This window comes from Gobio gobio, assembly GCF_949357685.1.
Source record: "Gobio gobio genome assembly, chromosome: 6".
NCBI lineage: Eukaryota > Metazoa > Chordata > Actinopteri > Cypriniformes > Gobionidae > Gobio > Gobio gobio.
The window spans coordinates 42345182-42370468 of record NC_137102.1 but is presented as its reverse complement, the minus strand read 5'-3'; the positions used below and the strand labels follow the sequence as shown (position 1 = coordinate 42370468).

General features: G+C 41.7%; 1 protein-coding gene across 2 annotated transcripts; it reads right to left on the bottom strand.

The window, feature by feature from the left end:
- Nucleotides 1-2973: 2973 nt before the first annotated feature.
- LOC307127518 (GTPase IMAP family member 9-like) lies at nt 2974-11393 on the bottom strand. 2 transcript variants are annotated; one of them, XR_013816651.1, is made up of 4 exons: nt 11186-11393; nt 4308-5012; nt 3532-4199; nt 2974-3364 (listed from the first exon to the last, which is right to left on the bottom strand). XR_013816651.1 is itself a non-coding variant. In XM_079818782.1 (3 exons), the coding sequence occupies exons 1-3, from the start codon at nt 11217-11219 to the stop codon at nt 3847-3849; spliced, it is 1092 nt and encodes a 363-aa protein (XP_079674908.1). In that variant the 5' UTR covers nt 11220-11393; the 3' UTR covers nt 2974-3846. The 2 variants fall into 2 exon arrangements, 1 of the variants encoding a protein (XP_079674908.1); XM_079818782.1 differs by having other exon boundaries at nt 2974-4199.
- Between the last annotated feature and the right edge of the window lie 13894 nt (nt 11394-25287).

Sequence of the window (25287 nt, the reverse complement as noted above, 5' to 3'; positions counted from 1 at the left end):
AATAATAATAATAATGAATTTCTGAACATTTGTGCAGCCTATTTTCAGCAGTCATTACTCCAGTCTTCAGTGTCACATGATCCTTCCCAAATCATTCTAAAATGCTGAGTTGCTGCTGAAGAATCATTTATTATGTTGAAAACAGTTGTGTAAAATTTATTTTCAGAACAGCTTTTATCTGAAATAGAAAGCTTTTTTAACATTATATGCTACCGTTCAAAAGTTTGGGGTCAGTAAGATTTTTTTGTTGTTGTTGAAAAAAAAACCTAATACTTTTATTCAGTAAGGATGCATTAAATTGATGAAAAGTGACAGTAAAGACATTTATAATGTTACAAAAGATTTCTATTTCAGATAAATTGTTCTTTTGGACTTTCTATTTATCAAAAAATTATCCTGATAATAATCAGATTAATTTAATTTAACCCTGATAATAATCAGAAAGATTTCTTGAGCAGCAAATCAGCATATTACAATTTAAAAAGCAAGCCTGTTTTACAATTCAAAACAAATAGACAATTAAAATTCGAATACACTATGTGGATGGACACAGAAACTTCAAATGAACACAGGGAAACCTCGTACACACTTGAAAGTCTTTGGATCCACTGTTGTCAACTCAATTCCCTGAAAAACAAAGCTGTTGTTTTTCCAGCAAAAAAAAAAAAAAAAAAAATCTACAGCACCAAATATCAGGATAATTTTTTCGGACCCATTTATTTATTTATTTATTTAATGTCCTATAAGATGTGTACAATGTTGACCTTGCATTCTTGATTCTTATGTCTATACAAATCAATTTTTCCAAATGTGACTGACTGACTGACAAACACCAGGGGCCCGTTTCAGAAAGGAGGTTAAGTGAAAACTCTGAGTAGGTTAACCCTGAAATAAGGGAAACTCTGGGTTTTCTGTTTCAGAATGGGAGGTATGTCAAACCCGAGAAAGCAGGGTAAGTCAAGCCCGTTTCTAAAAGAGAGGCAACTTATACTCAGAGTCAGTTACCAGGGTAACTTACTCTGTGAACCTAACCTGGTCTGGAGCAGGTTTTCTTTGATAAACCCAGAGTTTCTTTCGTTCTCCTCCCCCTTTTTAAAGCACCAGCAGTGTTTAAATACTTTATTCATTCATTCAAACTGCACAAATTCTTTTCTTACTGAGTATTTTGGTCGTATTTCAAGTATAAATATCAAAAAATTATAAATTTTATCTAAATCTAAAGTAAGCAACGTTTACTTAAAACAAATTAAATTATCTGCCACTTGACAAAAATGCAAAGTAAGAAAAGCATTCTTTGCAGGAACATTCATTGCTCATATTTTCATCATGAGGACACTGTCAAAATGACAAAAATGGCATGTCCTTTTATACAGGATCCTGACGTTCACTTGATAATCCTCTAGAAGTATCCTAATAATTTGAATTTCCTTTAGGATTTCCAGTGGTTGGACTCATTGATGACACTCATATTCCCATCATCACACTTTTTGAAAACAGATTATTGTATGGAATGGAAGGATGCTGCCAGATGGTAGTACGAGATATATGGCATAACCACCACCACAGCTGTTAAATACATTTATTTACATTTTTATAGTCATCTTTATTTCCTACAAATACTTTAATATTTTTCCTGTTGGGTGTTAATATTCTTCCTCCATCTCCTCTTCATCTGTCAGTGGTGCTGGTGTTTGGCTGGCCTGAGTAGAAGTAAAATGTTTAATGGCATTACCATAATTAATAAATGTAACAGGTGGGATCAGAGAACATTTCATTATGTGAAAAGAGCATAGACCCTTTTCACATTTCTGGGTTTCCGAAGCTGAAGTCGTCATAGTTGGGTTAACTCTTATAGCGGTGAATGAGAGAATACATTAAATATATTTTTTTGTGTCTCCATTTGCTCAAATAGCAAAAGAAAAACTCCACAATAGTGATTTCACAACTTTCAAAAAGATGGAAAAATTAGAGTGAGATTGATAACGGAAGTGAAAAGAGAGAAAGATGTTAATTTTAACTATCACTCCCATAGACGCTGTATTAGAAACACTCTCACAGCAGCGGTAACTTGATTTTTGTAATTTGATGCAAAAGTAATATAATACAAAGTATTAGTGTTATAAATGTACATACATTAAAAAAAAATACAAAAAAACGTTGCAGGATTTACGATATTGATGACCATTAAAACACGTCATCACAGTCTGAGAAAAGGGTCTATGTGGGAAAAGCTGCTGCACATTGGACACTGAATGATATGTATTTAATATGTCAAATGTTTGTAAAGTCATTAAACATACACCCATGAACATTTTATGCTTAAAGCTTTTCCTGATTTAATTGTTTTTTTTTTTCTTTAATTTTTAGCTGCTGCCACATTCTTTGTTTGTCTTTTGGATACCATGAAAATGAAACTTAATTCAAATAATTAAGAATTAAACTTGTGAATTGACCCGGAAGTATGCAAACATCTTTTTGTTGGGTGCTGTTGCCATGGTGAATCGTAATTTCGGAGCTCCATTGATCGTGGCTTTTCATAGTTGGAGTGCATGTGCTCAACTCCGAGTCAGTCTACTCAGAGTTGATTGAACTACCTCAATTCAGCTGTTCTGAAACCCAAAACTCAAAGTTTCCCATCTCAGAGTAAGTCAACTCAGAGTTCAGGTTTAAACTCAGAGTTGGTTGAACCTCCTTACTGAAACGGGCCCCTGGAATGCCATGCTTTTATTAAGATATAGATCATAATCATAATAAAGATCATGTTTTCACTATTGACTGATTCAATTTAAATTAACTAAAATTTCTATGCAATATTAAAAGAGGATTTTGTGTAATTGAGTTTGTGTTGAATATCACACTGTAATGTAATAAACATTGTAAAATGTGTGGACCCTCAAGAGTGAAAAAAAAGCTTATTTTTTTTCTCCAAACAGTAATTCAGTGACATTTTACACAGTAAAATCACACATTCTTAAGGTGAAGAAATTGTTTAATAAATACAATATTGGTTTGTTGTTATTTAGATTTTTCAGTATATTCTGTTTTCATTTATTGTTGGCTTACATGTGTATAGAACTGTGTGTAACTAACAAAACAATAGATAATACAGTTTTATCAAAGCCCAAATGACAGGGTGGAAGTAACATTATGTCTATATACATGTATGTATGTAAAATGCCGCTTTATCTCTTTTGGGCTAATGTGGTGCACTTTTACTGTTTACTATGTCTGGCAGCCACTGGTGTCTTTGACTTTTGCCTTTGTTCCTGTTCAATTTGCTCAATCTCTGACAACTCCATCATAGTCCCGTAATTTGATACACAACTCAAATCTTTCATCCACTTTTCAATATTTGCTTCGTTCACTATGAGGAGAAATTATACAATTAGGTTAAACATAAAAATGTGTAGAAATTACTAGCTGGTTTATGTTTGATTATTTAGCTAATTATTTAATAAATACAATACAATAATGCATTGTCAAATCAATGATAACATAATCTGACTTGGAGAGTATGTTAATACTACTTACTGTAAGGTCGATTCAACGAGGAGCTTCTACACTCAACTTGTTCTGTCTCCCACATACCAGCTGCCTCATCTTCAGTGTCATCTATCCTCTCCGGTGCTTCACCCACAGCTACTGGGAGCACTGTGTTCAGTCTAGCCATTATCTCCACTTTCTCCATCAGCTCTCTGACCTGGTTCTCATCGTCCTGCTCCATGTTGTTAAATACATGATACCTGTTTCCACATTTGTTGATCAGCCACTGCAGATCCTCTCCTTCACTCTCAATGTGCTCTTCAATTTTGGGGGTCCCCATGCAGTCGCCCCTGCTGAACACTACTATACAGTATTTCCAGACATTTCGACCCAGGAGCTCCATGTGCTCCTTGACAGACCTTCTATGTGCCTCAGTGAAGGCGACACCAGACCGCAGAACCAGCAAAACTGGACACTCGACATGATCTCCTTCTTAACTGGCTCAGAAGTCTCCTTTACAGACACGTACGGCCACCATCCAGGTGTGTCAATTAAAATGACTTTTCGTTTGTTGATCTCTTTCTCACTCATCACACACTCTTTAGTCCTCCTGACATCTGGTTTATTTTTCAGGATGGTGTTCATCACTGAGGTCTTTCCAGCAATATTGCTACCCATCAAGACCATCCTTAACTCTGGGAAATCACAACTTTTTTCTGCTCGAAAGAGAGAGTTCATGAACAAGCTTAGCTTTTAGTTTGGATTATATTGCCTACATAATTCCATCTCTTTATATAATACTTTTTACTAAAAATGCACTATACCTGTTAGACGTTCTTTTAAAGTTTGCATCTTTGTTTTTACTTCAACCTCTCTCTCCTCTGCTCGTTTCTTCACAGTTCTTCTCTTTTCCTCCATATGCTCAAACAGTTTGCTGTCAATTTTAAAGCACTGTCCTTCATGCTCAGCTACCAAGTTCTCTATCTCATGAAACAGTTTTTCCACATTTATCCCCTTGCTGTCAGTATAGTTGAAGACTTGAACTCTATTCCCACATTTCTTTATTAAAATATCCAGCTCTTTTCCTGCTCTCTCAATTAGCAGCTCTGTATCTGCATCTCTCTGCTCTTTGTTGTTATACATGAGCAGAACGATGGTGTGATTCCAGATCTGCTCACCCAGAATCTCCATGTGTTCCAGCACACTGTTTAGGTGCATGTTTGTGAATGGTTTGTGTAGATTGATGACTAGAAGGAAGGCATGTGGAGCAGGACACAGTTTTAAACTGTGCACAATCTCCATCTTTATCATCTTTGTACTTTCTGCCTGACTGATGCTCTTCCACCATCCTGGTGTCATTACCAAAGTAACAGACCTGTCCAGATTCGTCCTCTTTTTCATCTCACTCTCAACTATTTCTTTGCCCACTTCCCAGTATTTCCGACCAAGGATGGTATTTGCAGCACTGCATTTGTATTCTAATTTACTACTCATTATGATTACTTTTATCTCTGGAAGAGCTGGACTATCTGCAAGAGAAAATTAAGGAATCTTTAAATATCACTTGCAGTTAAGAGCAAAAATTAATTCAGATTGATTATAATATTTCAAATGTTTAGTTAAATTTGTTTATACGGACTACCGGCACATCCGGGAACTTAACTGTCAATTTCGTCACCGCCCCTTTTTTGGGGGAAAATAAACTAGACTTCCCATAGACTTGAATACAAAATAGCGGTACAAAACAATGTCCGTACACAGCAGGCAGGAGTGAATAACTTAAAAAATCCATCCATCCATCCATCCATCATCTTCCGCTTATCCGGGGCCGGGTCGCGGGGGCAACAGTCTAAGCAGAGACGCCCAGACTTCCCTCTCTCTAGCCACTTCCTCCAGCTCTTCCGGGGGAACCCCGAGGCGTTCCCAGGCCAGCCTGGAGACATAGTCCCTCCAGCGTGTCCTAGGTCTTCCCCGGGGCCTCCTCCCGGTGGGACGTGCCTGGAACACCTCCCTGGGAAGGCGTCCAGGAGGCATCCGAAATAGATGCCCGAGCCACATCAGCTGGCTCCTCTCGATGTAGAGGAGGAGCGGCTCTACTCCGAGTTCCTCCCGAGTGACAGAGCTCCTCACCCTATCTCTAAGGGAGCGCCCAGCCACCCTACGGAGAAAGCTCATTTCGGCCGCCTGTATCCGGGATCTTGTCCTTTCGGTCATGACCCACAGCTCATGACCATAGGTGAGGGTAGGAACGTAGATTGACCGGTAAATCGAGAGCTTTGCCTTGCAGCTCAGCTCCTTCTTTCCCACGACAGACCGGTACATCGACCGCATTACTGCAGAAGCTGCACCGATCCGTCTGTCAATCTCCCGTTCCATTCTTCCCTCACTCGTGAACAAGACCCCAAGATACCTGAACTCCTCCACTTGAGGCAGGAACTCTCCACCCACCTGAAGCGGGCAAGCCACCCTTTTCCGACTGAGAACCATGGCCTCGGACTTGGAGGTGCTGATTCTCATCCCAGCCGCTTCACACTCGGCTGCAAACCGTCCCAGTGCACGCTGAAGGTCCTGGCTCGAGGAAGCCAACATGACAACATCATCCGCAAAAAGCAGTGACGAAATCGTGTGGTTCCCAAACCGGACACTCTCCGGCCCTTGGCTGAGCCTAGAAATTCTGTCCATAAAAATTATGAACAGAACCGGTGACAAAGGGCAGCCCTGCCGGAGTCCAACATGCACCGGGAACAAGTCTGACTTACTGCCGGCAATGCGGACCAAGCTCCTGCTCTGGTTGTACATGGACTGAACAGCCCTAAGCAGGGGGCCGCCGACCCCATACTCCCAGAGCACCCCCCACAGAATGCCACGGGGAACACAGTCGAATGCCTTCTCCAAATCCACAAAACACATGTGGACTGGTTGGGCAAACTCCCATGAACCCCCCAGCACCCCGGAAAGGGTATAGAGCTGGTCCAGTGTTCCACGACCGGTACGAAAACCACACTGTTCCTCCTGAATCCGAGGTTCCACTATCGGCCGAATTCTCCTCTCCAGTACCCTGGCATAGACTTTCCCGGGGAGGCTGAGAAGTGTGATCCCCCTATAGTTGGAACACACTCTCCGGTCCCCCTTCTTGAAAAGAGGGACCACCACCCCGGTCTGCCAGTCCAGAGGTACTGTTCCCGACCGCCATGCGATGTTGCAGAGGCGTGTCAGCCAAGACAGCCCCACAACATCCAGAGACTTGAGGTACTCAGGACGGATCTCATCCAACCCCGGTGCCTTAACCACCTCGATTACTTCAGCCCGGGTGATGGACGAGTCCACCTCTGAGTCCCCAGCCACTGCTTCCTCAATGGAAGACATGTCGGTGGGATTGAGGAGATCCTCAAAGTATTCCTTCCACCGCCCGACGATATCCCCAGTTGAGTTCAACAGGTGCCCATCTCCACTGTAAACAGTGTTGGTAGGGCACTGCTTCCCCCTCCTGAGGCGTCGAACGGTTTGCCAGAATCTCTTCGAGGCCGACCGATAGTCTTTCTCCATGGCCTCACCAAACTCCTCCCAGGCCCGATTTTTTGCCTCCACGACTACCCGGGCTGCAGTCCACTTGGCCTGCCGGTACCGGTCAGCTGCCTCCGGAGTCCCACAAGCCATCCAGGCCCGATAGGACTCCTTCTTCAGCTTGACGGCATCCCTTACTTCCGGTGTCCACCACCGGGTTCGGGGATTGCCGCCTCGACAGGCACCGGAGACCTTACGGCCACAGCTCCGAGCAGCCGCAGCGACAATGGAGGTGGAGAACATGGTCCACTCGGACTCAATATCTCCAGACTCCCTCGGGATCCGGTCGAAGTTCTGCCGGAGGTGGGAGTTGAAGATCTCTCTGACAGGGGGCTCGGCCAAACGTTCCCAACAGACCCTCACAGTACGTTTGGGTCTGCCGGGTCTGTCCAGCTTCCTCCCCCGCCATCGGATCCAACTCACCATCAGGTGGTGATCAGTTGACAGCTCCGCCCCTCTCTTCACCCGAGTGTCCAAGACATATGGCTGAAGGTCTGATGACACGACCACAAAGTCGATCATCGACCTCCGGCCTAGGGTGTCCTGGTGCCACGTGCACTGATGGACACCCTTATGCTTGAACATGGTGTTCGTTATGGACAAACCGTGGCTAGCACAGAAATCCAATAACAGAACACCGCTCGGGTTCAGATCTGGGGGGCCGTTCCTCTCAATCACGCCCCTCCAGGTGTCACTGTCACTGCCCACGTGGGTGTTGAAGTCCCCCAGTAGAACGACGGAGTCTCCAGTCGGAGCACTTTCCAGCACCCCTCCCAGAGACTCCAAGAGGGCCGGGTACTCCGCACTGCCATTTGGGCCGTAGGCACAAACGACAGTGAGAGACCTATCCCCGACCCGAAGGCGCAGGGAAGCGACCCTCTCGTTCACCGGGGTGAACTCCAACACATGGCGGCTGAGCTGGGGGGCTATAAGCAAACCCACTCCAGCCCTCCGCCTCTCACCATGGGCAACTCCAGAGTGGTAGAGAGCCCAGCCTCTCTCGAGAAGTGTGGTTCCAGAGCCCAAGCTGTGCGTGGAGGTGAGCCCGACTATCTCTAGTCGGTACCTCTCGACCTCCCGCACAAGCTCAGGCTCCTTCCCCGCCAACGAGGTGACATTCCACGTCCCTAAAGCCAGATTCCGTGTCCAGAGATCGGGTCGTCGGGGGCCTTGCCCTCGACTGCTGCCCGATTCACAATGCACCGGCCCCTTATGCTGCCTCCTGCAGGTGGTGAGCCCACAGGAGGGCGGCCCCACGTCACTCCTTCGGGCTGAGCCCGGCCGGACCCCATGGGGGGAGGCCCGGCCACCAGGCGCTCGCATACGAGTCCCAACCCCGGGCCTGGCTCCAGGGTGGGGCCCCGGCTGCGCCATGCCGGGCGACGTCACGGTCCTTGGTGTGGTTGTGGTCATAAGGGTTTGTGAACTGTTCTTGGTCTTAAAAAATCACTAAGATTAAACATTTCAAGTAATTATATGTCCAGCCTGCCTGCCAATAGCGTGAAAGATATATCCACACACTTAATTTGGTCAATTTAAAAACATGTCCCTTCATTCTCCCAGCGTCAAATTGGTGAATAATAAGTGAATGATTTTACTTCGTTTTTGAAAGTAAACATCTTTATATTATGTATTTATATTTAGAGTACTGAGTGCACTTTTCTGTCCAGCCACACAAGCCTGACTTAGCTTCCGATAGCATCATCCGTACTTCATGATTCAAAAACGAAGTAAAATCATTCACTGGCTTAACTGGTGACTCGATGAGGTACGAGTAAATGTCTGGGTAAGACACCTCTGGCCACTGAGTTGGGTTGTTGCACCAATTTGACGGTGGGAGAATGAAGGGACATGTTTTTTAAATTGACCAAATTAAGTGTGTGGATGTATTTTTCACACTCTATGGCAGGCAGGCTGGACATATAATTACTTGACATGTTTAATCTTAGTGATTTTTTAAGTTATTCAAGCCTGTCGCCTATGTACGGACGTTGTTTTGTACCACCATTTAGTATTGAAGTCTATGGGAAGTCTAGTTTATTTTCCCCTAAAAAGAGGCGGTGACAAAATTGACAGTTAAGTTCTCGGATGTGCCGGTAGTCCGTATTGTGCATATGTACATCTGGTTTGTAGTATTTCTTTTTAAAGCATTTCACGAGTTGTGTGCCCATATAATCTTAGTGAAAGTGCTAAACAGATTTGGCTTGCTGTCTGCTATAGAGGGGCTCGGAGAGGATATTATACCCGAGCTCCGATTGCCCCCCTATAACAGGCAAAATTGTACAAAAGGAGGAGCAGGGGAGGAGGAGGGATGCTGCAGGAACTAAAAATGGGAAGAGGTAAGCTGCTGGTTTTATACCTTGGCATTAATTGGAAGGAGATGGGCGTACTCCTCCCGAAATTACGTTTAATAACTTCACTTAAGACATGCATAGAGTTAATGCTGTAGTTTACCTTGCATTGTTGTTGTGAGTTTGCTATCAGATGACATCCCTACATATTTTTGACAAGGTTTCCCAGCATTGCAGTGTGAAAATCAAAACTTGTACATAGAAACATATCTTAGCATTCAGTAAGAACATTGTAAAGTAGTTGCTTTAAAACTTGAAACTTTATAGTTTTTATTTTCACTGGAGCCAAAATGAGATGTCTGTCAAGTAAAAGGCTTTGCCCTTACAATATTGATGTGTACTTGGGGAATAAAATCTGATATGCAATCCTTAACCCTAAACAGGCAACATAAACCACGAGTTACATACTCTTTAGTATCTTGTTTTGGGCATAAAGTTTTTTTCATTAAATCCTTTTATCATTTATCATAGCCTGGTCTGTCTTGAGTATGCTGGTCACATGATTTGTTTCAAGTTTTCTGTGATCAATTAGTCAGCCTGTCCTAAACCTAACATGGGTGCCATTGGTGCAGGACATTCAGATTTTGTGATAAATAAAAGCCTCCAAGTCCGTCTGACGTTTTTCTTTAAAATAAGCATTTTTGTCAGGCTTCTATGTTTCTACCTAAGTACCGGTAATTCTGAATAGGCTGAGGCTGGAATTTAGTGGGTTTGAAGTGAAAGTATTTTATGAACGTATACCATGCGGAGAGCATTCATTCAGTATCGTTATTTCATTGTTGACCAAAGTGGCTTTTAGAGGCTTTTGCATCGGAACTCTTCATATAATAATCTTATTTTTTTTCAGAGAAAATTGTAAAACAACTGCTAATATTAATTGTGAACATTGTCTTAAGATGTTGAAAAAGAAAATTAAGTTATATGTTGCGCTCTTATTTTTAAATGTCTGTAATTCCCAGTTCACGTTGTCTGTTTAGGGTATATAAAAAAAGGATCATCCACAGTATTGACAATGAATGGTGTTTCAAGGTAAACTGCTCCCTGTACTGGTCACTGCATTATTGTGAATTCCGGTGTGACTAGTAAGGGGTCGGTTGTGGGTGGTGGGAGGGCCAGTAGAAATCTCGTTCCAGGACCGGGGCCCCTAGGGAAGACCCTTATAGGCCCTCCAGGCCTCTGGGCCCACTATACACTATACTATATGATCTGCAAGTAGTTAAAAATGCAAAGATGTTGTCAACAAAAAATAACATCAGTTTTGCAAAAAAAAAATTTAACTCAAAATACATAGATTGAAAAGGGGGACTGTGTACAGTGGGCCCAGAGGCCTGGAGGACCTCACTTGTCACCCCAGAATTCACAATAATGCAATGACCAGTACAGGGAGCCCAGTTTACCTTAACACCATTCATTGTCAATACTGTGGATGATCCTTTTTTTATACCCTATAAACAGGCAACGTGAACTGAGTTACAACTCATATCCAAACTACATCAAATATTTAAACATTTCCTTTGGTTATGTTTTACTTAAGTCCAGATGAAATAAGTGACATGAAATTTTTTTGCTGATCATTTTCCAGTCGTGTCTGGTTAAAAGGATGTTTTTTGTTTTGTTTTTTCAGCCTTTGAACAGCAATGTACTAGTGACGTTATGTATATTTCTGTTCAAAGTACAGTAATTGATATTTTGAAGACTTTTTTGTCAGATCAACAAAGTATGTTATAAGTATATTAATTATACAAAGTTTGTTTCAAACTTAATTGTACGACATTAAGAAAACTCACTCTCATGACGATCTGAGTCCTCTCCTGTCTCCATTGTGTGTCATAGATTGTCGGTTTGAAGTTCTGGAAGTTTGCTTCAATATCTTCTTTCTGTGACTCGTCTTTTCCACTCAATTTCCTTTTTGCTTAGTTTTCAGTCTCTCATTTCTCTCTTTTTTACTAAGAAGCATTTTTTATCTGTTACTGTGCATTTACTCAAGGTACATCTGATTAACTTGGTGAACTGGTTTATCAGCTCATAGACTCCTGATGAGAAGGACTAACAGCTCCACCCCCATGGCTATTGTAACGTTTCAGTGACCCACTGGAGGCAAGTCTTAGTTGAACCCAAATGCAGTGTTTATTATATCTTAAACATGAGCAGGAACACTATAGCCTTAGCCTGGACATGGACATGGACATGGACATGGACATGGACATGGACATGGACATGGACATGGACATGGACATGGACATGGACATGGACATGGACTCACCAACAGCAGTGTTACACTAACAATACTCAACGAGGACACATGGCAAAAATGAGGGCTAAATACACTGAGACTAATGACAAGACAAGTGACACCTGTGAACACTGATTAAACAATGAACCAATGACAGGACAAGACACAAGATCACATGAGGCCATGGGAGTCACATGACAAAACCAGGAAACATGACACACTCAAACATAACGTGAACATGATCAACATAAAACATGAACAAGGAACAATGAACATGAACCAACACCAAAACACCCTGTGACAGATTCCCCCCTCTATGGGCAGCCCCTGACGCCCAAACAACACCAAAACACCAATAACCTAACAACAGTCTTGGGGGAGGGAGGGTGGACCAGGACCTGGACACAGACCCAGGCATGACGTACACTGGGAGCGTGGGCGGACCTGGACCCTGTGGCGTGGGCGGGCCTGGACCCTGTGGCTTGGGCGGGCCTGGTCCCTCAGGAGTGGACGGCCATGGCGGCAACGGCAGTTCAACGGGCCATGGCGGCAACGGCAGTTCAACGGGCCATGGCAGTTCAACGGGCCGTGACAGTTCAACGGGCCATGGCGGCAACGGCAGCTCAGTGGGCAACAGAGGTGTGGCCTTCGTGCCCCCCCCCCCCCCCCCCCCCCCCCAAAATAACACCTTTATCCAACTTGTTATTGTCTTCCGTGTGTGCCTCCACGACGCATGCGCGAGAATATGACGCAGATCCGACGTTCGGACACATGACCCAGAAGCGATTTGTTTACAAGCAGAGGAAGACGTGCGTGTCTAAGCTGTTGGATTCTACATTGATCGTGCTTTAGGTCTCGGCGTAGTTCTCAAAATGGGGCTTAAGTGTGTATTTCATGGATTCCCGAACGCTGGTGCTACGTCATATTCTCGCGCATGCGTCGTGGAGGCATACACGGAAGACAATAACAAGTTGGATAAAGGTGTTATTTAGATTTTTTTTTGCGCACAAAAACTATTGTCGTCAAATCAAAATAGATCTTGCTGTCCTCTTCGTGGTTTTTCTGTCTCCATACTTTTCTACCTTTTCCCTCCCTTTTCTTTCTTAGCCCCAATCTCTTGCTGTGGCAAATTTTAAACATTTCAAATATTTTCTGTCTGTTCCTGCGCTTGTTCTTAAAGTACAAACTACTATCTCATTGATGAGATAGAAAAGACGAATAGAGTTACAACTGAGAGTTACAACTTTGGAACTGTTTTTATTAAACTGGAAATTAAATGATAGTACTTCAATGAATAAAAAGACACAAGAATCATTTCTTTAGCCTGTTCTCTCAAGTGAGCTGTGTTGTACTTTCACATTCTTTATAAACACGGAATACACAATGGCAAAATAATTATAATTAAAAAAAAGACATTTGTTAGACAGAAAAGCATTACACAATGTCAAAATGCTCATTTATAATTAATACAATTAATCAAATCATCATGAAATGTTAAAGAGAATTGTGTGTAAAATATGAAATAGAATATATGTTGTGTAATGAGGTTGAGCTAACAAAACTAAACAAGTTACCATCCTGCTCTCATTACTTAGTTGTACATATGAGTATGGAAAATTATTGCATGCAGTGATATTGTTTTCTTTTTTTTATTTCTGTTTTCTGTATTTGCCACTGCAAGCCATCAGTGATCTTGATTTTGTGTGTCATCCTCGGAAATGTCTTCTGAAAAGTCTGATAAGCCCCTGTAGTTAGACACCATTTTCCATGTTTTCAAGCCATTTTTTAACATAGTCTTCATGCACTATAGTAAGAAATGTAATAATTAATACAACTTTGTATAAACATGTTTTACTAACTGACAGTAATCAAATCATTGTTTTGTTCAGGCTATACTTACTATCAGGTGGATCCAGACCAATGCTTCCTCTCTCTAACATGTCTGACTTAGATCCCCATCCACTTTCACTCTCTTCTTTTGCACCTTCCACAGGTTTCAAGAGATCCGTGTTCAGTCTAGCCATCATCTCCACTTTCTCCATCAACTCTCTGACCTGTTGCCCATCGTCCTGCTCCATGTTGTTAAATACATGATACCTGTTTCCACATTTATTGATCAGCCACTGCAGATCCTCTCCTTCGCTCTCAATGTGCTCTTCAATTTTGGGGGTCCCCATCCAGTCGCCCCTGCTGAACACTACTATACAGTATCTCCAGACATTTCGACCCAGGAGCTCCATGTGCTCCTTGACAGACCTTCTATGTGCCTCAGTGAAGGCGACACCAGACCGCAGAACCAGCAAAACTGCATGAGGTCCTGGTGGACACATAGTAACGCTCGACATGATCTCCTTCTTAACTGGCTCAGAAGTCTCCTTTACAGACGCGTACGGCCACCATCCAGGTGTGTCAATTAAAATGACTTTTCGCTTGTTGATCTCTTTCTCACTCATCACACACTCTTTGGTCCTCCTGGCATCTGGTTTATTTTTCAGGATGGTGTTCATCACTGAGGTCTTTCCAGCAATATTGCTACCCATCAAGACCATCCTTAACTCTGGGAAATCACAACTTTTTTCTGCTCGAAAGAGAGAGTTCAAGAACATGCTTAGCTTTTAGTTTGGATTATATTGCCTACATAATTCCATCTCTTTATATAATACTTTTTACTAAAAATGCACTATACCTGTTAGACGTTCTTTCAAGGTTTGCATCTTTGTTTTTACTTCAACCTCTCTTTCCTCTGCTCGTTTCTTCACAGTTCTTCTCTTTTCCTCCATATCCTCAAACAGTTTGCTGTCAATTTTGAAGCACTGTCCTTCATGCTCAGCTACCAAGTTCTCTATCTCATGAAACAGTTTTTCCACATTTGTCCCCTTGCTGTCAGTATAGTTGAAGACATGAACTCTATTCCCACATTTCTTTATTAAAATATCCAGCTCTTTTCCTGCTCTATCAATTAGCCGCTCTGTATCTGCATCTCTCTGCTCTTTGTTGACATACATGAGCAGAACGATGGTGTGATTCCAGATCTGCTCACCCAGAATCTCCATGTGTTCCAGCACACTGTTTAGGTGCATGTTTGTGAATGGTTTGTGTAGATTGATGACTAGAAGGAAGGCATGTGGAGCAGGACACAGTTTTAAACTGTGCACAATCTCCATCTTTATCATCTTTGTACTTTCTGCCTGACTGACGCTCTTCCACCATCCTGGTGTCATTACCAAAGTAACAGACCTATCCAGATTCGTCCTCTTTTTCATCTCACTCTCAACTATTTCTTTGCCCACTTCCCAGTATTTCCGACCAAGAATGGTATTTGCAGCACTGCATTTGTATTCTAATTTACTACTCATTATGATTACTTTTATCTCTGGAAGAGCTGGACTATCTGCAAGAGAAAATTAAGGAATCTTTAAATATCACTTGCAGTTAAGAGCAAAAATTAATTCAGATTGATTATAATATTTCAAATGTTTAGTTAAATTTGTGTATCCGGACTACCGGCACATCCGGGAACTTAACTGTCAATTTCGTCACCACCCCTTTTTTGGGGGAAAATAAACTAGACTTCCCATAGACTTCAATACAAAATAGCGGCACAAAACAATGTCCGTACACAGCAGGCAGGAGTGAATAACTTAAAAAATCACTAAGATTAAACATGTCAAGTAATTATATGTCCAGCCTGCCTGCCAATAGCGTGAAAGATATATCCACACACTTAATTTGGTCAATTTAAAAACATGTCCCTTCATTCTCCCAGCGTCAAATTGGTGAATAATAAGTGAATGATTTAACTTCATTTTTGAAAGTAAACATCTTTATATTATGTATTTATATTTAGAGTACTGAGTGCTCTTTTCTGTCCAGCCACACAAGCCTGACTTAGCTTCCGATAGCATCATCCGTACTTTATGATTCAAAAACGAAGTAAAATCATTCACTGGCTTACCTGGTGACTCGATGAGGTACGAGTAAATGTCTGGGTAAGACACCTCTGGCCACTGAGCTGGGTTGTTGCACCAATTTGACGGTGGGAGAATGAAGGGACATGTTTTTTAAATTGACCAAATTAAGTGTGTGGATGTATCTTTCACGCTCTATGGCAGGCAGGCTGGACATTTAATTACTTGACATGTTTAATCTTAGTGATTTTTTAAGTTATTCAAGCCTGCCGCCTGTGTACGGACGTTATTTTGTACCACCATTTTGTATTGAAGTCTAAGGGAAGTCTAGTTTATTTTCCCCTGAAAAGAGGCGGTGACAAAATTGACAGTTAAGTTCTCGGATGTGCCGTCTGTATTGTGCATATGTGCATCCGGTTTGTAGTATTTATTTTTAAGCATTTCACAAGTTTGTGTGCCCATATAATCTTAGTGAAAGTGGTAAAAAGATTTGGCTTGCTGTCTGCTATAGAGGGGCTCTAAGAGGATATTCTACCCGAGCTCCGATTGCCCCCTATAACAGGCAAAATTGTACAAAAGGAGGAGCAGGGGAGGAGGAGGGATGCTGCAGGAACTAAAAATGGGAAGAGGTAAGCTGCTGGTTTTATACCTTGGTATTAATTGGAAGATTAGATGGGCGTACTCCTCCCGAAATTACGTTTAATAACTTCACTTAAGACATGCATAGAGTTAATGCTGTAGTTTACCTTGCATTGTTGTTGTGAGTTTGCTATCAGATGACATCCCTACATATTTTTGACAAGGTTTCCCAGCATAGCAGTGTGAAAATCAAAACTTGTACATAGAAACATATCTTAGCATTCAGTTAGAACATTGTAAAGTAGTTGCTTTAAAACTTGAAACTTTAAAGTTTTTATTTTCACTGGAGCCAAAATGTCAAGTAAAAGGCTTTGCCCTTACAAAATTGATGTGTACTTTGGAATAAAATCTGATATGCAATCCTTAACCCTAAAACAGGCAACGTAAACCACGAGTTACATACTCTTTAGTATCTTGTTTTGGGCATAAGAACGTTTTTTTTTTTCATCAAATCCTTTTATCCTTTATCATAGCCTGGTCTGTCTTGAGTATGCTGGTCACATGATTTGTTTCAAGTTTTCTGTGATCAATTAGTCAGCCTGTCCTAAACCTAACATGGGTGCCATTGGTGCAGGACATTCAGATTTTGTGATAAATAAATATATGAAGACTTGGTATGCAAAAGCCTCTAAGTCCGTCTGACGTTTTTCTTTAAAATAAGCATTTTTGTCAGGCTTCTATGTTTCTACCTAAGTACCGGTAATTCTGAATAGGCTGAGGCTGGAATTTAGTGGGTTTGAAGTGAAAGTATTTTATGAACGTATACTATGCAGAGAGCATTCACTCAGTATCGTTATCTCATTTTTGACCGAAGTGGCTTTTAGTGGCTTTTTCATCGGAACTCTTCATATAATAATCTTATTTTTTTTCAGAGAAAATTGCAAAACAACTGCTAATATTAATTGTGAACATTGTCTTAAGATGTTGAAAAAGAAAATTAAGTTATATGTTGCTCATGCTGTTATTTTGAAATGTCTGTAACTCCCAGTTCACGTTGCCTGTTTAGGGTATAAAAAAAGGATCATCCACAGTATTGACAATGAATGGTGTTTCAAGGTAAACTGCTCCCTGTACTGGTCACTGCATTATTGTGAATTCCGGGGTGACGAGTGAGGGGTCGTTTGTGGGTGGTGGGAGGGCCAGTAGAAATCTCGTTCCAGGACCGGGGCCCCTAGGAAAGACCCTTATAGGCCCTCCAGGCCTCTGGGCCCACTATACACTATACTATATTATCTGCAAGTAGTTAAAAATGCAAAGATGTAGTCAACAAAAAGTAATAATATCAGTTTTGCACCAAAATGTTTTAACTCAAAATACATAGATTGAGAAGGGGGAGGACTGTGTACAGTGGGCCTGGAGGACCTCACTTGTCACCCCGGAATTCACAATAATGCAATGACCAGTACAGGGAGCCCAGTTTACCTTAACACCATTCATTGTCAATACGGTGGATGATCCTTTTTGTATATCCTAAACAGGCAACGTGAACTGGGAGTTACAACTCATGAAATCCAAACTACATCAAATATTTAAAAATTTCCTTTGGATATGTTTTCAATCAATCAATTTTTCAATTTTTATTTATATAGCGCCTTACAGCAGCCAAAAGGTGCACAAAGCGCTTTCCAAAACAAGCATCAAACGACAACATAAAAACAAGTCCAACCAATCAAGCCCAGCACTAAGAGTCAAAAGCTTGATTAAAAAAGTGTGTTTTCAGATGTGTTTTGAAAACACTCAGCACCGTGATGTTTCGGAGGTGCACAGGGAGTGCATTCCACAACTTTGGTCCTTGAACACTAAATGACCGGCCTCCAAACTTTTTATACCTGTATGTTGGGGTAACCAGAGAAATATGATCAGAGGAATGGAGTGTTCAGGCTGGCTGATATGTTTTTACTAGATCAGTGAGGTATACTGGGGCCAAACCATGGATGGCCTTAAACACAAACAACAGAATTTTATACTCCACCCTAAACCGCACTGGAAGCCAGTGAAGCGAGCGGAGGACAGGGGTGATGTGTGACCGTTTCGATGTATTAGAGAGAAGACGTGCGGCTGCGTTTTGTACCAGTTGAAGGTGACTGATGAGTGATGTATTTAGTCCAGTATAGAGGGCATTACAGTAGTCAATCCTCGAGCTGATGAAGGCGTGAATTGCTTTTTCAAGGTCGGCTCTGGACAAAAAATATTTGACCTTACTTAGAAGTCGTAGCTGGTAAAAACTCGCCTTCACTACTGCACCAATCTGTTTATCATACTGCATGTTTTTGTCCAAAATAACACCCAGGTTACGTACAAACGGAGCAAACTGAGGTGTCATAGGACCAAAGCTACAAGCACTATTAGAGGAATCCGGGCTGAACAGGATGTACTCAGTCTTTTCTTCGTTTAAATGAAGGAAATTCTGGGAAAGCCACTGTTTGATGTCCTGAAGACAATTATAGAGAGGATCCAGTGACAAACGATCACTCAGAATCACAGGGAGGTAAATCTGGAGGTCGTCGGCATAGAAATGAAAATGAACGTTGTGTCTGGAGATGAGTTGCCCAAGTGGCAATATGTAGAGTGAAAACAGAATAGGACCGAGAATGGAACCCTGCGGTACTCCAGATGACATAGGGGCAACTGAGGAGGCAAAGTCATTGAGCATTACTGAAAAGGTTCTATTAGTGAGGTATGAGAAGAACCAGTTCAGCACCACTTTCTGCAGACCAGCAACATGTTGTAGACGAGAAATGAGAATTGCATGATCCACAGTGTCAAATGCAGCGGTAAGGTCCAGTAAAACTAGAACCATAGAGTTTTTTCTGTCAAGTGCTTCAAGAATGTCATTATGTACCCTCAGTAACGCAGATTCAGTACTATGCCTGGTCCTGAAACCAGATTGGAATGTATCCCCAATGCTGTGTAATTGCAGATGAGCCTGTAGCTGGGAGTAAACAAGCTTCTCCATCAACTTTGACAGAAATGATAGGTGAGAAATAGGGCGGAAGTTTGATAGAATGGAGGGGTCAAGGTTGGGTTTCTTAAGCAACGGTCTAATGATGGCATGTTTGAGAGCTGTAGGAACAGTACCCAAAGTAAGACAGCTGTTTATGAAGGAGACAAGGCAGGGACCAACGGTGTCAACAGCCTCCTTCAGAATCCTTGCAGGAACAATGTCTAAAGGGCAGGTGGTAGGTTTCAACTCAAGGACAGCTTTTTTGAGCTCCCCAAGAGTAACTGCCTCAAAGTTCTCTAGCACACATTGCGCCGCACGAGACGGCATGACAACAGTAGAGTCTTGAATAATGGATTGCCTAACAGCCAAGACCTTGTCCACAAAATATTGCTTGAATGCATTACATGTTCTTTCAGAAACATCAATCAAGGCTACAGACACCGGATTAATAACAGAATTAATAGTATTGAATAAGATTCCAGGGCGGTGGCTATTGCTGTTGATGAGATGAGAGAGGTATTGTCCTTTAGCTTCTTTCAGTGCTCTCTGATATGTGGCCAGACTGGCTCTAAACATCTCCAATGACACCTGCAACCTATCCTTCTTCCATTTTCGCTCGAACTGTCTGCATCGGCGCCTAAGGGACCTAGTTGTATCATTGCGCCACGGGTCCAGAGGACCATTAGTCGACTTCACCTTAAAGGGTGCAACAGAGTCCATAATCTGGGAGCAGACGGTGTTGAAGGAAGAAATGAAATGGTCCGGGCAAAAAGGTGATGCTAACTCAACAGAAGCAAAGTCAGAAGCGGAAAATGAAGCAATAAAATCTTCAACAGTAGATGAGGTGATAATGCGACGACGATGAGGGGCAGTAGTTGTAGGTTCTGGTATAACAGCACAGATGTCAAATTGAATGAGAGAATGGTCGGAGATGGCAAAATCCACAACCTCACAAGCTGTCACAATCACCCCACGAGATATGATAAGGTCAAGAGTGTGACCTAACCTATGAGTAGGACCAGATATGGACTGAACCAGATCTAATGAAGCTAAAAGTGCCTTAAAATCATTAGCTGGTTTATCAGAGGGGCAGCAAACATGAATGTTAAAATCACCACAAATTAAAATGTTATCAAACTTTGCCAGGAACTCAGTTAGGAACTCTGAGAACTCAGTTAAGAAAACCTTATTTAATTTGGGCGGCCGGTAAATTACTGCACAAAGAATAGGACTGGGTAGTGTTAGTACAAATACTTGCAGCTCAAAGCTGGAATACCCTCTAGTGGACAACTGGCGACACTTCAAGGACTGTCTATGTGCGGTGGCTATCCCCCCGCCCCTACCCGCTTGCCGCGGGGAGTTTAGGTAAAGGTAGCCAGATGGGAGGAGCTCAGAGAAAGCACTGACGTCACCTGGGGGAAGCCAGGTTTCGGTGAGGAAAAACAAATCCAGATTATGAGAAGAGATGATGTCATTGAGGACAAATGTTTTGTTATTGAGTGATCTGGTGTTGCAAAGTGCCAAGTGGAGCGTAGTCAAGCTGTTGACAGGCGGCGATGTAACGCACGGAATCGGACGGAGGTTTCCATGGATGCAACCCCGGGTGGATGTTCCAACACGGCGGGAGCACGGAGAAGGGACGCCAGTGAAGGGGCTTACCGGCCGAAGCCACCGGTAGCATTCCCGCGATCTTCTAGCGTCGCCAAATCCAGGCTGATTTCCACACCTCTGCGACGATGAATCCAGGTAAATCCTCAGCCTGACATGTTGTCCGCCTCTCCGACCGCGCCTTCTGCGGCGCTTACTGCCTGGTAGCAGACAGACAGGGCGTCTCAGAAAAGGGGGAATTAATGACAGCAATGGTGGTGGAAGATTAAAGGACTGTGAGTTCAGGAGGCGGTAAGTTGTGAAACGCAATTCCAGTAGCGTGGTACGGTCGTAAACAGTAAGCGACGAGACTGTAGCGAAAACAAACACGGAAAAACAGACGAGCAAGTGGCCGGCCAAACATAGCGGCGCCATCTCGCTAAGGAATTCTAAGGAATCGCTAAGGAATTCATACCTTTGTTTTACTTAAGTCCAGATGAAATAAAAAGTGACATGAAATATTTTTTTTGCTGATCATTTTCAGCATTTGAACAGCAATGTACTAGTGACGTTATATGTATATTTCTGTTCAAATATATACAGTAATTGATATTTTGAAGACTTTTGTGTCAGATCAACTATATATATATATATATATAATTTTTTTTTTTTTTTTTTTTACTCTATGGGCCAATGGGAACTGCATGAACCAATGGCAGAACAGCGTAATCTGAGCGAACCAATGGGCACAAAGCCCGCGAAGCTGAGCGCAAGAGCCCGCGAAAGGGGCATATAAAATACGCTGTAACTGTCAAAAACGTCAGATTAATCACCTTCAGCGACGATCTACGGTCCTCGCTGATAAACTCGAACTACACCACCTTCACCGTGAATTGACGAGCCTGCAGCGGAATAGCGAGCTAGCCAGCCCGGACGTCCTGCGAGAGTTAGTCTGCCATTGTTTACTAGCCATTTTACCAGAGATGTATAGTAACGAAGTAGAACTACTTCACTACTGTACTTAAGTACTAAAAGGCAGTATCTGTACTTTACTAGAGTATTAATTTTTTTCTCCTACTTCCACTTTTACTTCAGTACATATTTTCGATGAGTTTAATACTTTTACTCCGATATTTTTTTATGTGCTGCATCGTTACTCGTTACAATTATAAAAATGTTATGAATCATTCCATTCCAAACCCACATTACCGCGCATGAGAGAGAGAGCGCGCGCGAGAGTGCGAGAGAGAGACAGAGCGCGAGAGAGAGAGAGCGCGCGAGAGAGCCCCGCGAGCGCGCATTCACTGTCTTTAAAACAACACGAACGTCTTGCGCTCAAATTGCTCTCTATTTGTTTACATAGTTAATGTGCACTGTGAAGTAACATATACAAACAATGAACAGCTGTATTTTTATTAACTAAGATTAACAAAGATTAATAAAAACAGTAACAAATGTATTGATCATGGTTAGTTCATGTTAGTTATTAGTCTACATTAACTAATGTAATGTTAACAAATCAAACCATATTGTAAAGTGTTACAAACAAATCATTTACTCAGAACACCTCTTGAAATGAGAATATAAGTGTGCTTACCCCATTTTATTTTAGTAAGAGTGGTTATAGTAAGATTTAATCTTAATGAACTACAGTATTTTCAGGTTATTTATATGACAAAGGTAGTAAAATTACCTACCAACATTGTGATTGTCCTTTAGCTTAATCATTTGAAATAATAAAAACAATATAATGTTCAAACTTTTGACTACTTTCTTTAATAACTACATAACACAATACTTGTACTTTTACTTTCAGTACTTGAGTAGTACATTTTAAAATAAACTTGCAATACTTAAGTACAAAAAATGTTGAATACTTTAGTACTTCTACTTAAGTGTGGTGCTTAAAGAGCACTTCAACTTCTACTCAAGTCACTTTTTTGATACGGAACTTGTACTTTTACTCAAGTATGTGTCTCTAGTACTTTATACATCTCTGCATTTTACTTATGTCTTTCTGCGGTTAAAACACTTGAGCTATACTATGTGACGTGATACGGATTTCAGTAAGTTGTCCTGTATCTTTTAACACACTTTCAGATGCTTATTCATGTTTATTTCGCGCTGTAACTGGTATTAAGACGGAAAAGAAGATCCGTTCATGTGCGCTCCGTGCTGCCGGTTCTCTTGAGCTGAGCTGCGGCTGTCGGCAGAGCGACCTCGCGCCGCTGCGGCAGAGCGGTATCTATGCTTTTGAATCTCGTAAAAAATAGACGTAATTAGAAATCTGAGACTTTGTTTCATATCAGTAGTAATAAAGCACAAAGATTATTGCTATTTATTGGATGGGAGGTGCGCTACAATGTGTATTTCATTCTTTGGGCCCTATCTTGCACCCAGCGCAATTGACTTTGTACACCGACGCATGTGTCATTCCTATTTTGCACCCGCGCAAAGCGCGCTTTTCCCTCCACAGAAGCACGTCGCTAAACTAGTGAATGAACTTGCGCTACCTGGGCGGTTCAGCGCAAAAAAGGAGGCGTGTTCCGGCGCAAACAATCCCTGGTGCTATTTTGCTGTTCCATTAAACAATTGCGCCACTGACCAGAAAAAACCTAGTCTAAAGTCAGTGGCGCGTTGCGCGTTGTTCATTATGCTATTTTAAGGGCGCATGCCTGACCATAATGTATAGCGTGTACAACGCGCATACACTTTGCTCATGTAATCTACACAGATGCAACAGTTATTTTTGCAAATCATAAATTGTTACACTAAAAAAATATTAACACATGAGATGACGGAAATCATTGTGGTGTGCCACGAAGATGTGAAAAAATAGGCATAAATCTAGCTTACAAATGATTCAGGCTAATTGTAATAATTAAGGATAAGACCTGTTTGCCCAATAGTGGCAAGACTTATATGTATATAAGGACATCTGACAAATTGGTTTGTCCGTCAAGAACCAGGAAAAAAAATCGACTGAAAAACTGAAAAAACTGAAAGACCGAAAAAAAAAGACTGTGAAATCACCTTTACCATAATGTACAACATTACAACTTCACTTCTCTGTCTTTCACTGCTCTTACAAGAACATCAGTCTCCTCGGCTGTGAACCGCTCCTGGCGTGCGCCTGGTAAATACGCCATAATAATAGCAATCCATAATGGAACTTGCGCACCTGCTTTTAAAGGGAATGTTGGATGACGCTCGGATTGGTTTATTCACGTTACGCCCAAACCACACCTATGAATAATGAAGCTACTTCAGACCAACCCATTTTAGATTTGCGCCGGGCGCAAGAGCCATTTATCCCGCCGGGAAAATAGCAACAGCGCCGAGACCCGCCCACAAAGTTACTTGCGCTTCGCGCTTTGACACTTGCGTTTCAGATCGTTAAAATAGGGCCCTTTAACTGAAAACAGGATGACTAATCGATTCTTGGGATTTAAGAATCGATATTGTTTTGTAAAAGTGAGAATTAATTAAAATCGAGAAATCTATATTTTTTACCCAGCCCTACTCGTTTGTAACGAGTGGTTATTTCAGTCAAAGTTGCTCTTCTATCAGCTTGAATCAGTCAGCCCATTCTCCTCTGACCTCTAGCATCAACAATGCATTTTCGCCCACAGGACTGCCGCATACTGGATGTTTTTCCCTTTTCACACCATTCTTTGTAAACCCTAGAAATGGTTGTGCGTGAAAAACCCAGTAACTGAGCAGATTGTGAAATACTCGACCAGCCCGTCTGGCACCAACAACCATGCCACGCTCAAAATTGCATAAATCACCCTACTTTCCCATTCTGACATTCAGTTTGGAGTTCAGGAGATTGTCTTGACCAGGACCACACCCCTAAATGCATTGAAGCAACTGCCATGTGATTAATTGATTAGATAATTGCATTAATGAGAAATTGAACAGGTGTTCCTAATAATCCTTTAGGTGAGTGTATACACTATACCGTTCAAAGGTTTGGGGTCAGAGTACGATTAAAAAAATAAAATAATACTTAACAGCAAGGCTGCATTAAATTGATCAAAAGTAACAGTAAAGACATTTATAATATTATAAAAGCTTTCTATTTCAGGTAAATGGTGTTCTTTTGAATCCTGTTTTTTTTAACTGTTTTGATAATAATCCAAAATATTTCTTAAGCAGCAAATCAGCATATTAGAATTTAAAAAGCAAAACCTTTTTTACAATTCAAAACAAATAGACAATTCAAATACCCAATTTACCCTTCTGTTTTCGTTTCTTAGTTGTTCATGGCCTACATATGTATAGAAATGTGTGTAACTAACAAAACATACCTTTTTTTCTATTCAGTTTTATCAAAGCCAATATGACAAGGTGGAAGTAACACACTCAATATCTATACAGTACATTACATGTTAATGCTCTTCAATGGAAAATGCCGCTATCTTTTTTGGGTTAATTTGGTGAAATGTTAGTGTTTACTTTGTTTTTACATATGTCTGGCAGCCACTGGTGTCTTTGACTTTTGCCTTTGTTCCTCTTCAATTTGCTCAATCTCTGACAACTCCATCATGGTCCCATAGTTTGATACACAACTTT

What these genes read in the sequence shown, in the direction of transcription:
- LOC307127518 (XM_079818782.1), bottom strand. Translation starts at nt 11,219, where the DNA reads ATGGAGACAGGAGAGGACTCAGATCGTCATGAGA. An exon ending in GGACTCAGATCGTCATGAGA is followed by an intron (nt 5,013 to 11,185) that starts GTGAGTTTTCTT and finishes TTTCTCTTGCAG; the next exon opens with ATAGTCCAGCTCTTCCAGAG. An exon ending in TTTAAAAGAACGTCTAACAG is followed by an intron (nt 4,200 to 4,307) that starts GTATAGTGCATT and finishes TCTTTCGAGCAG; the next exon opens with AAAAAAGTTGTGATTTCCCA.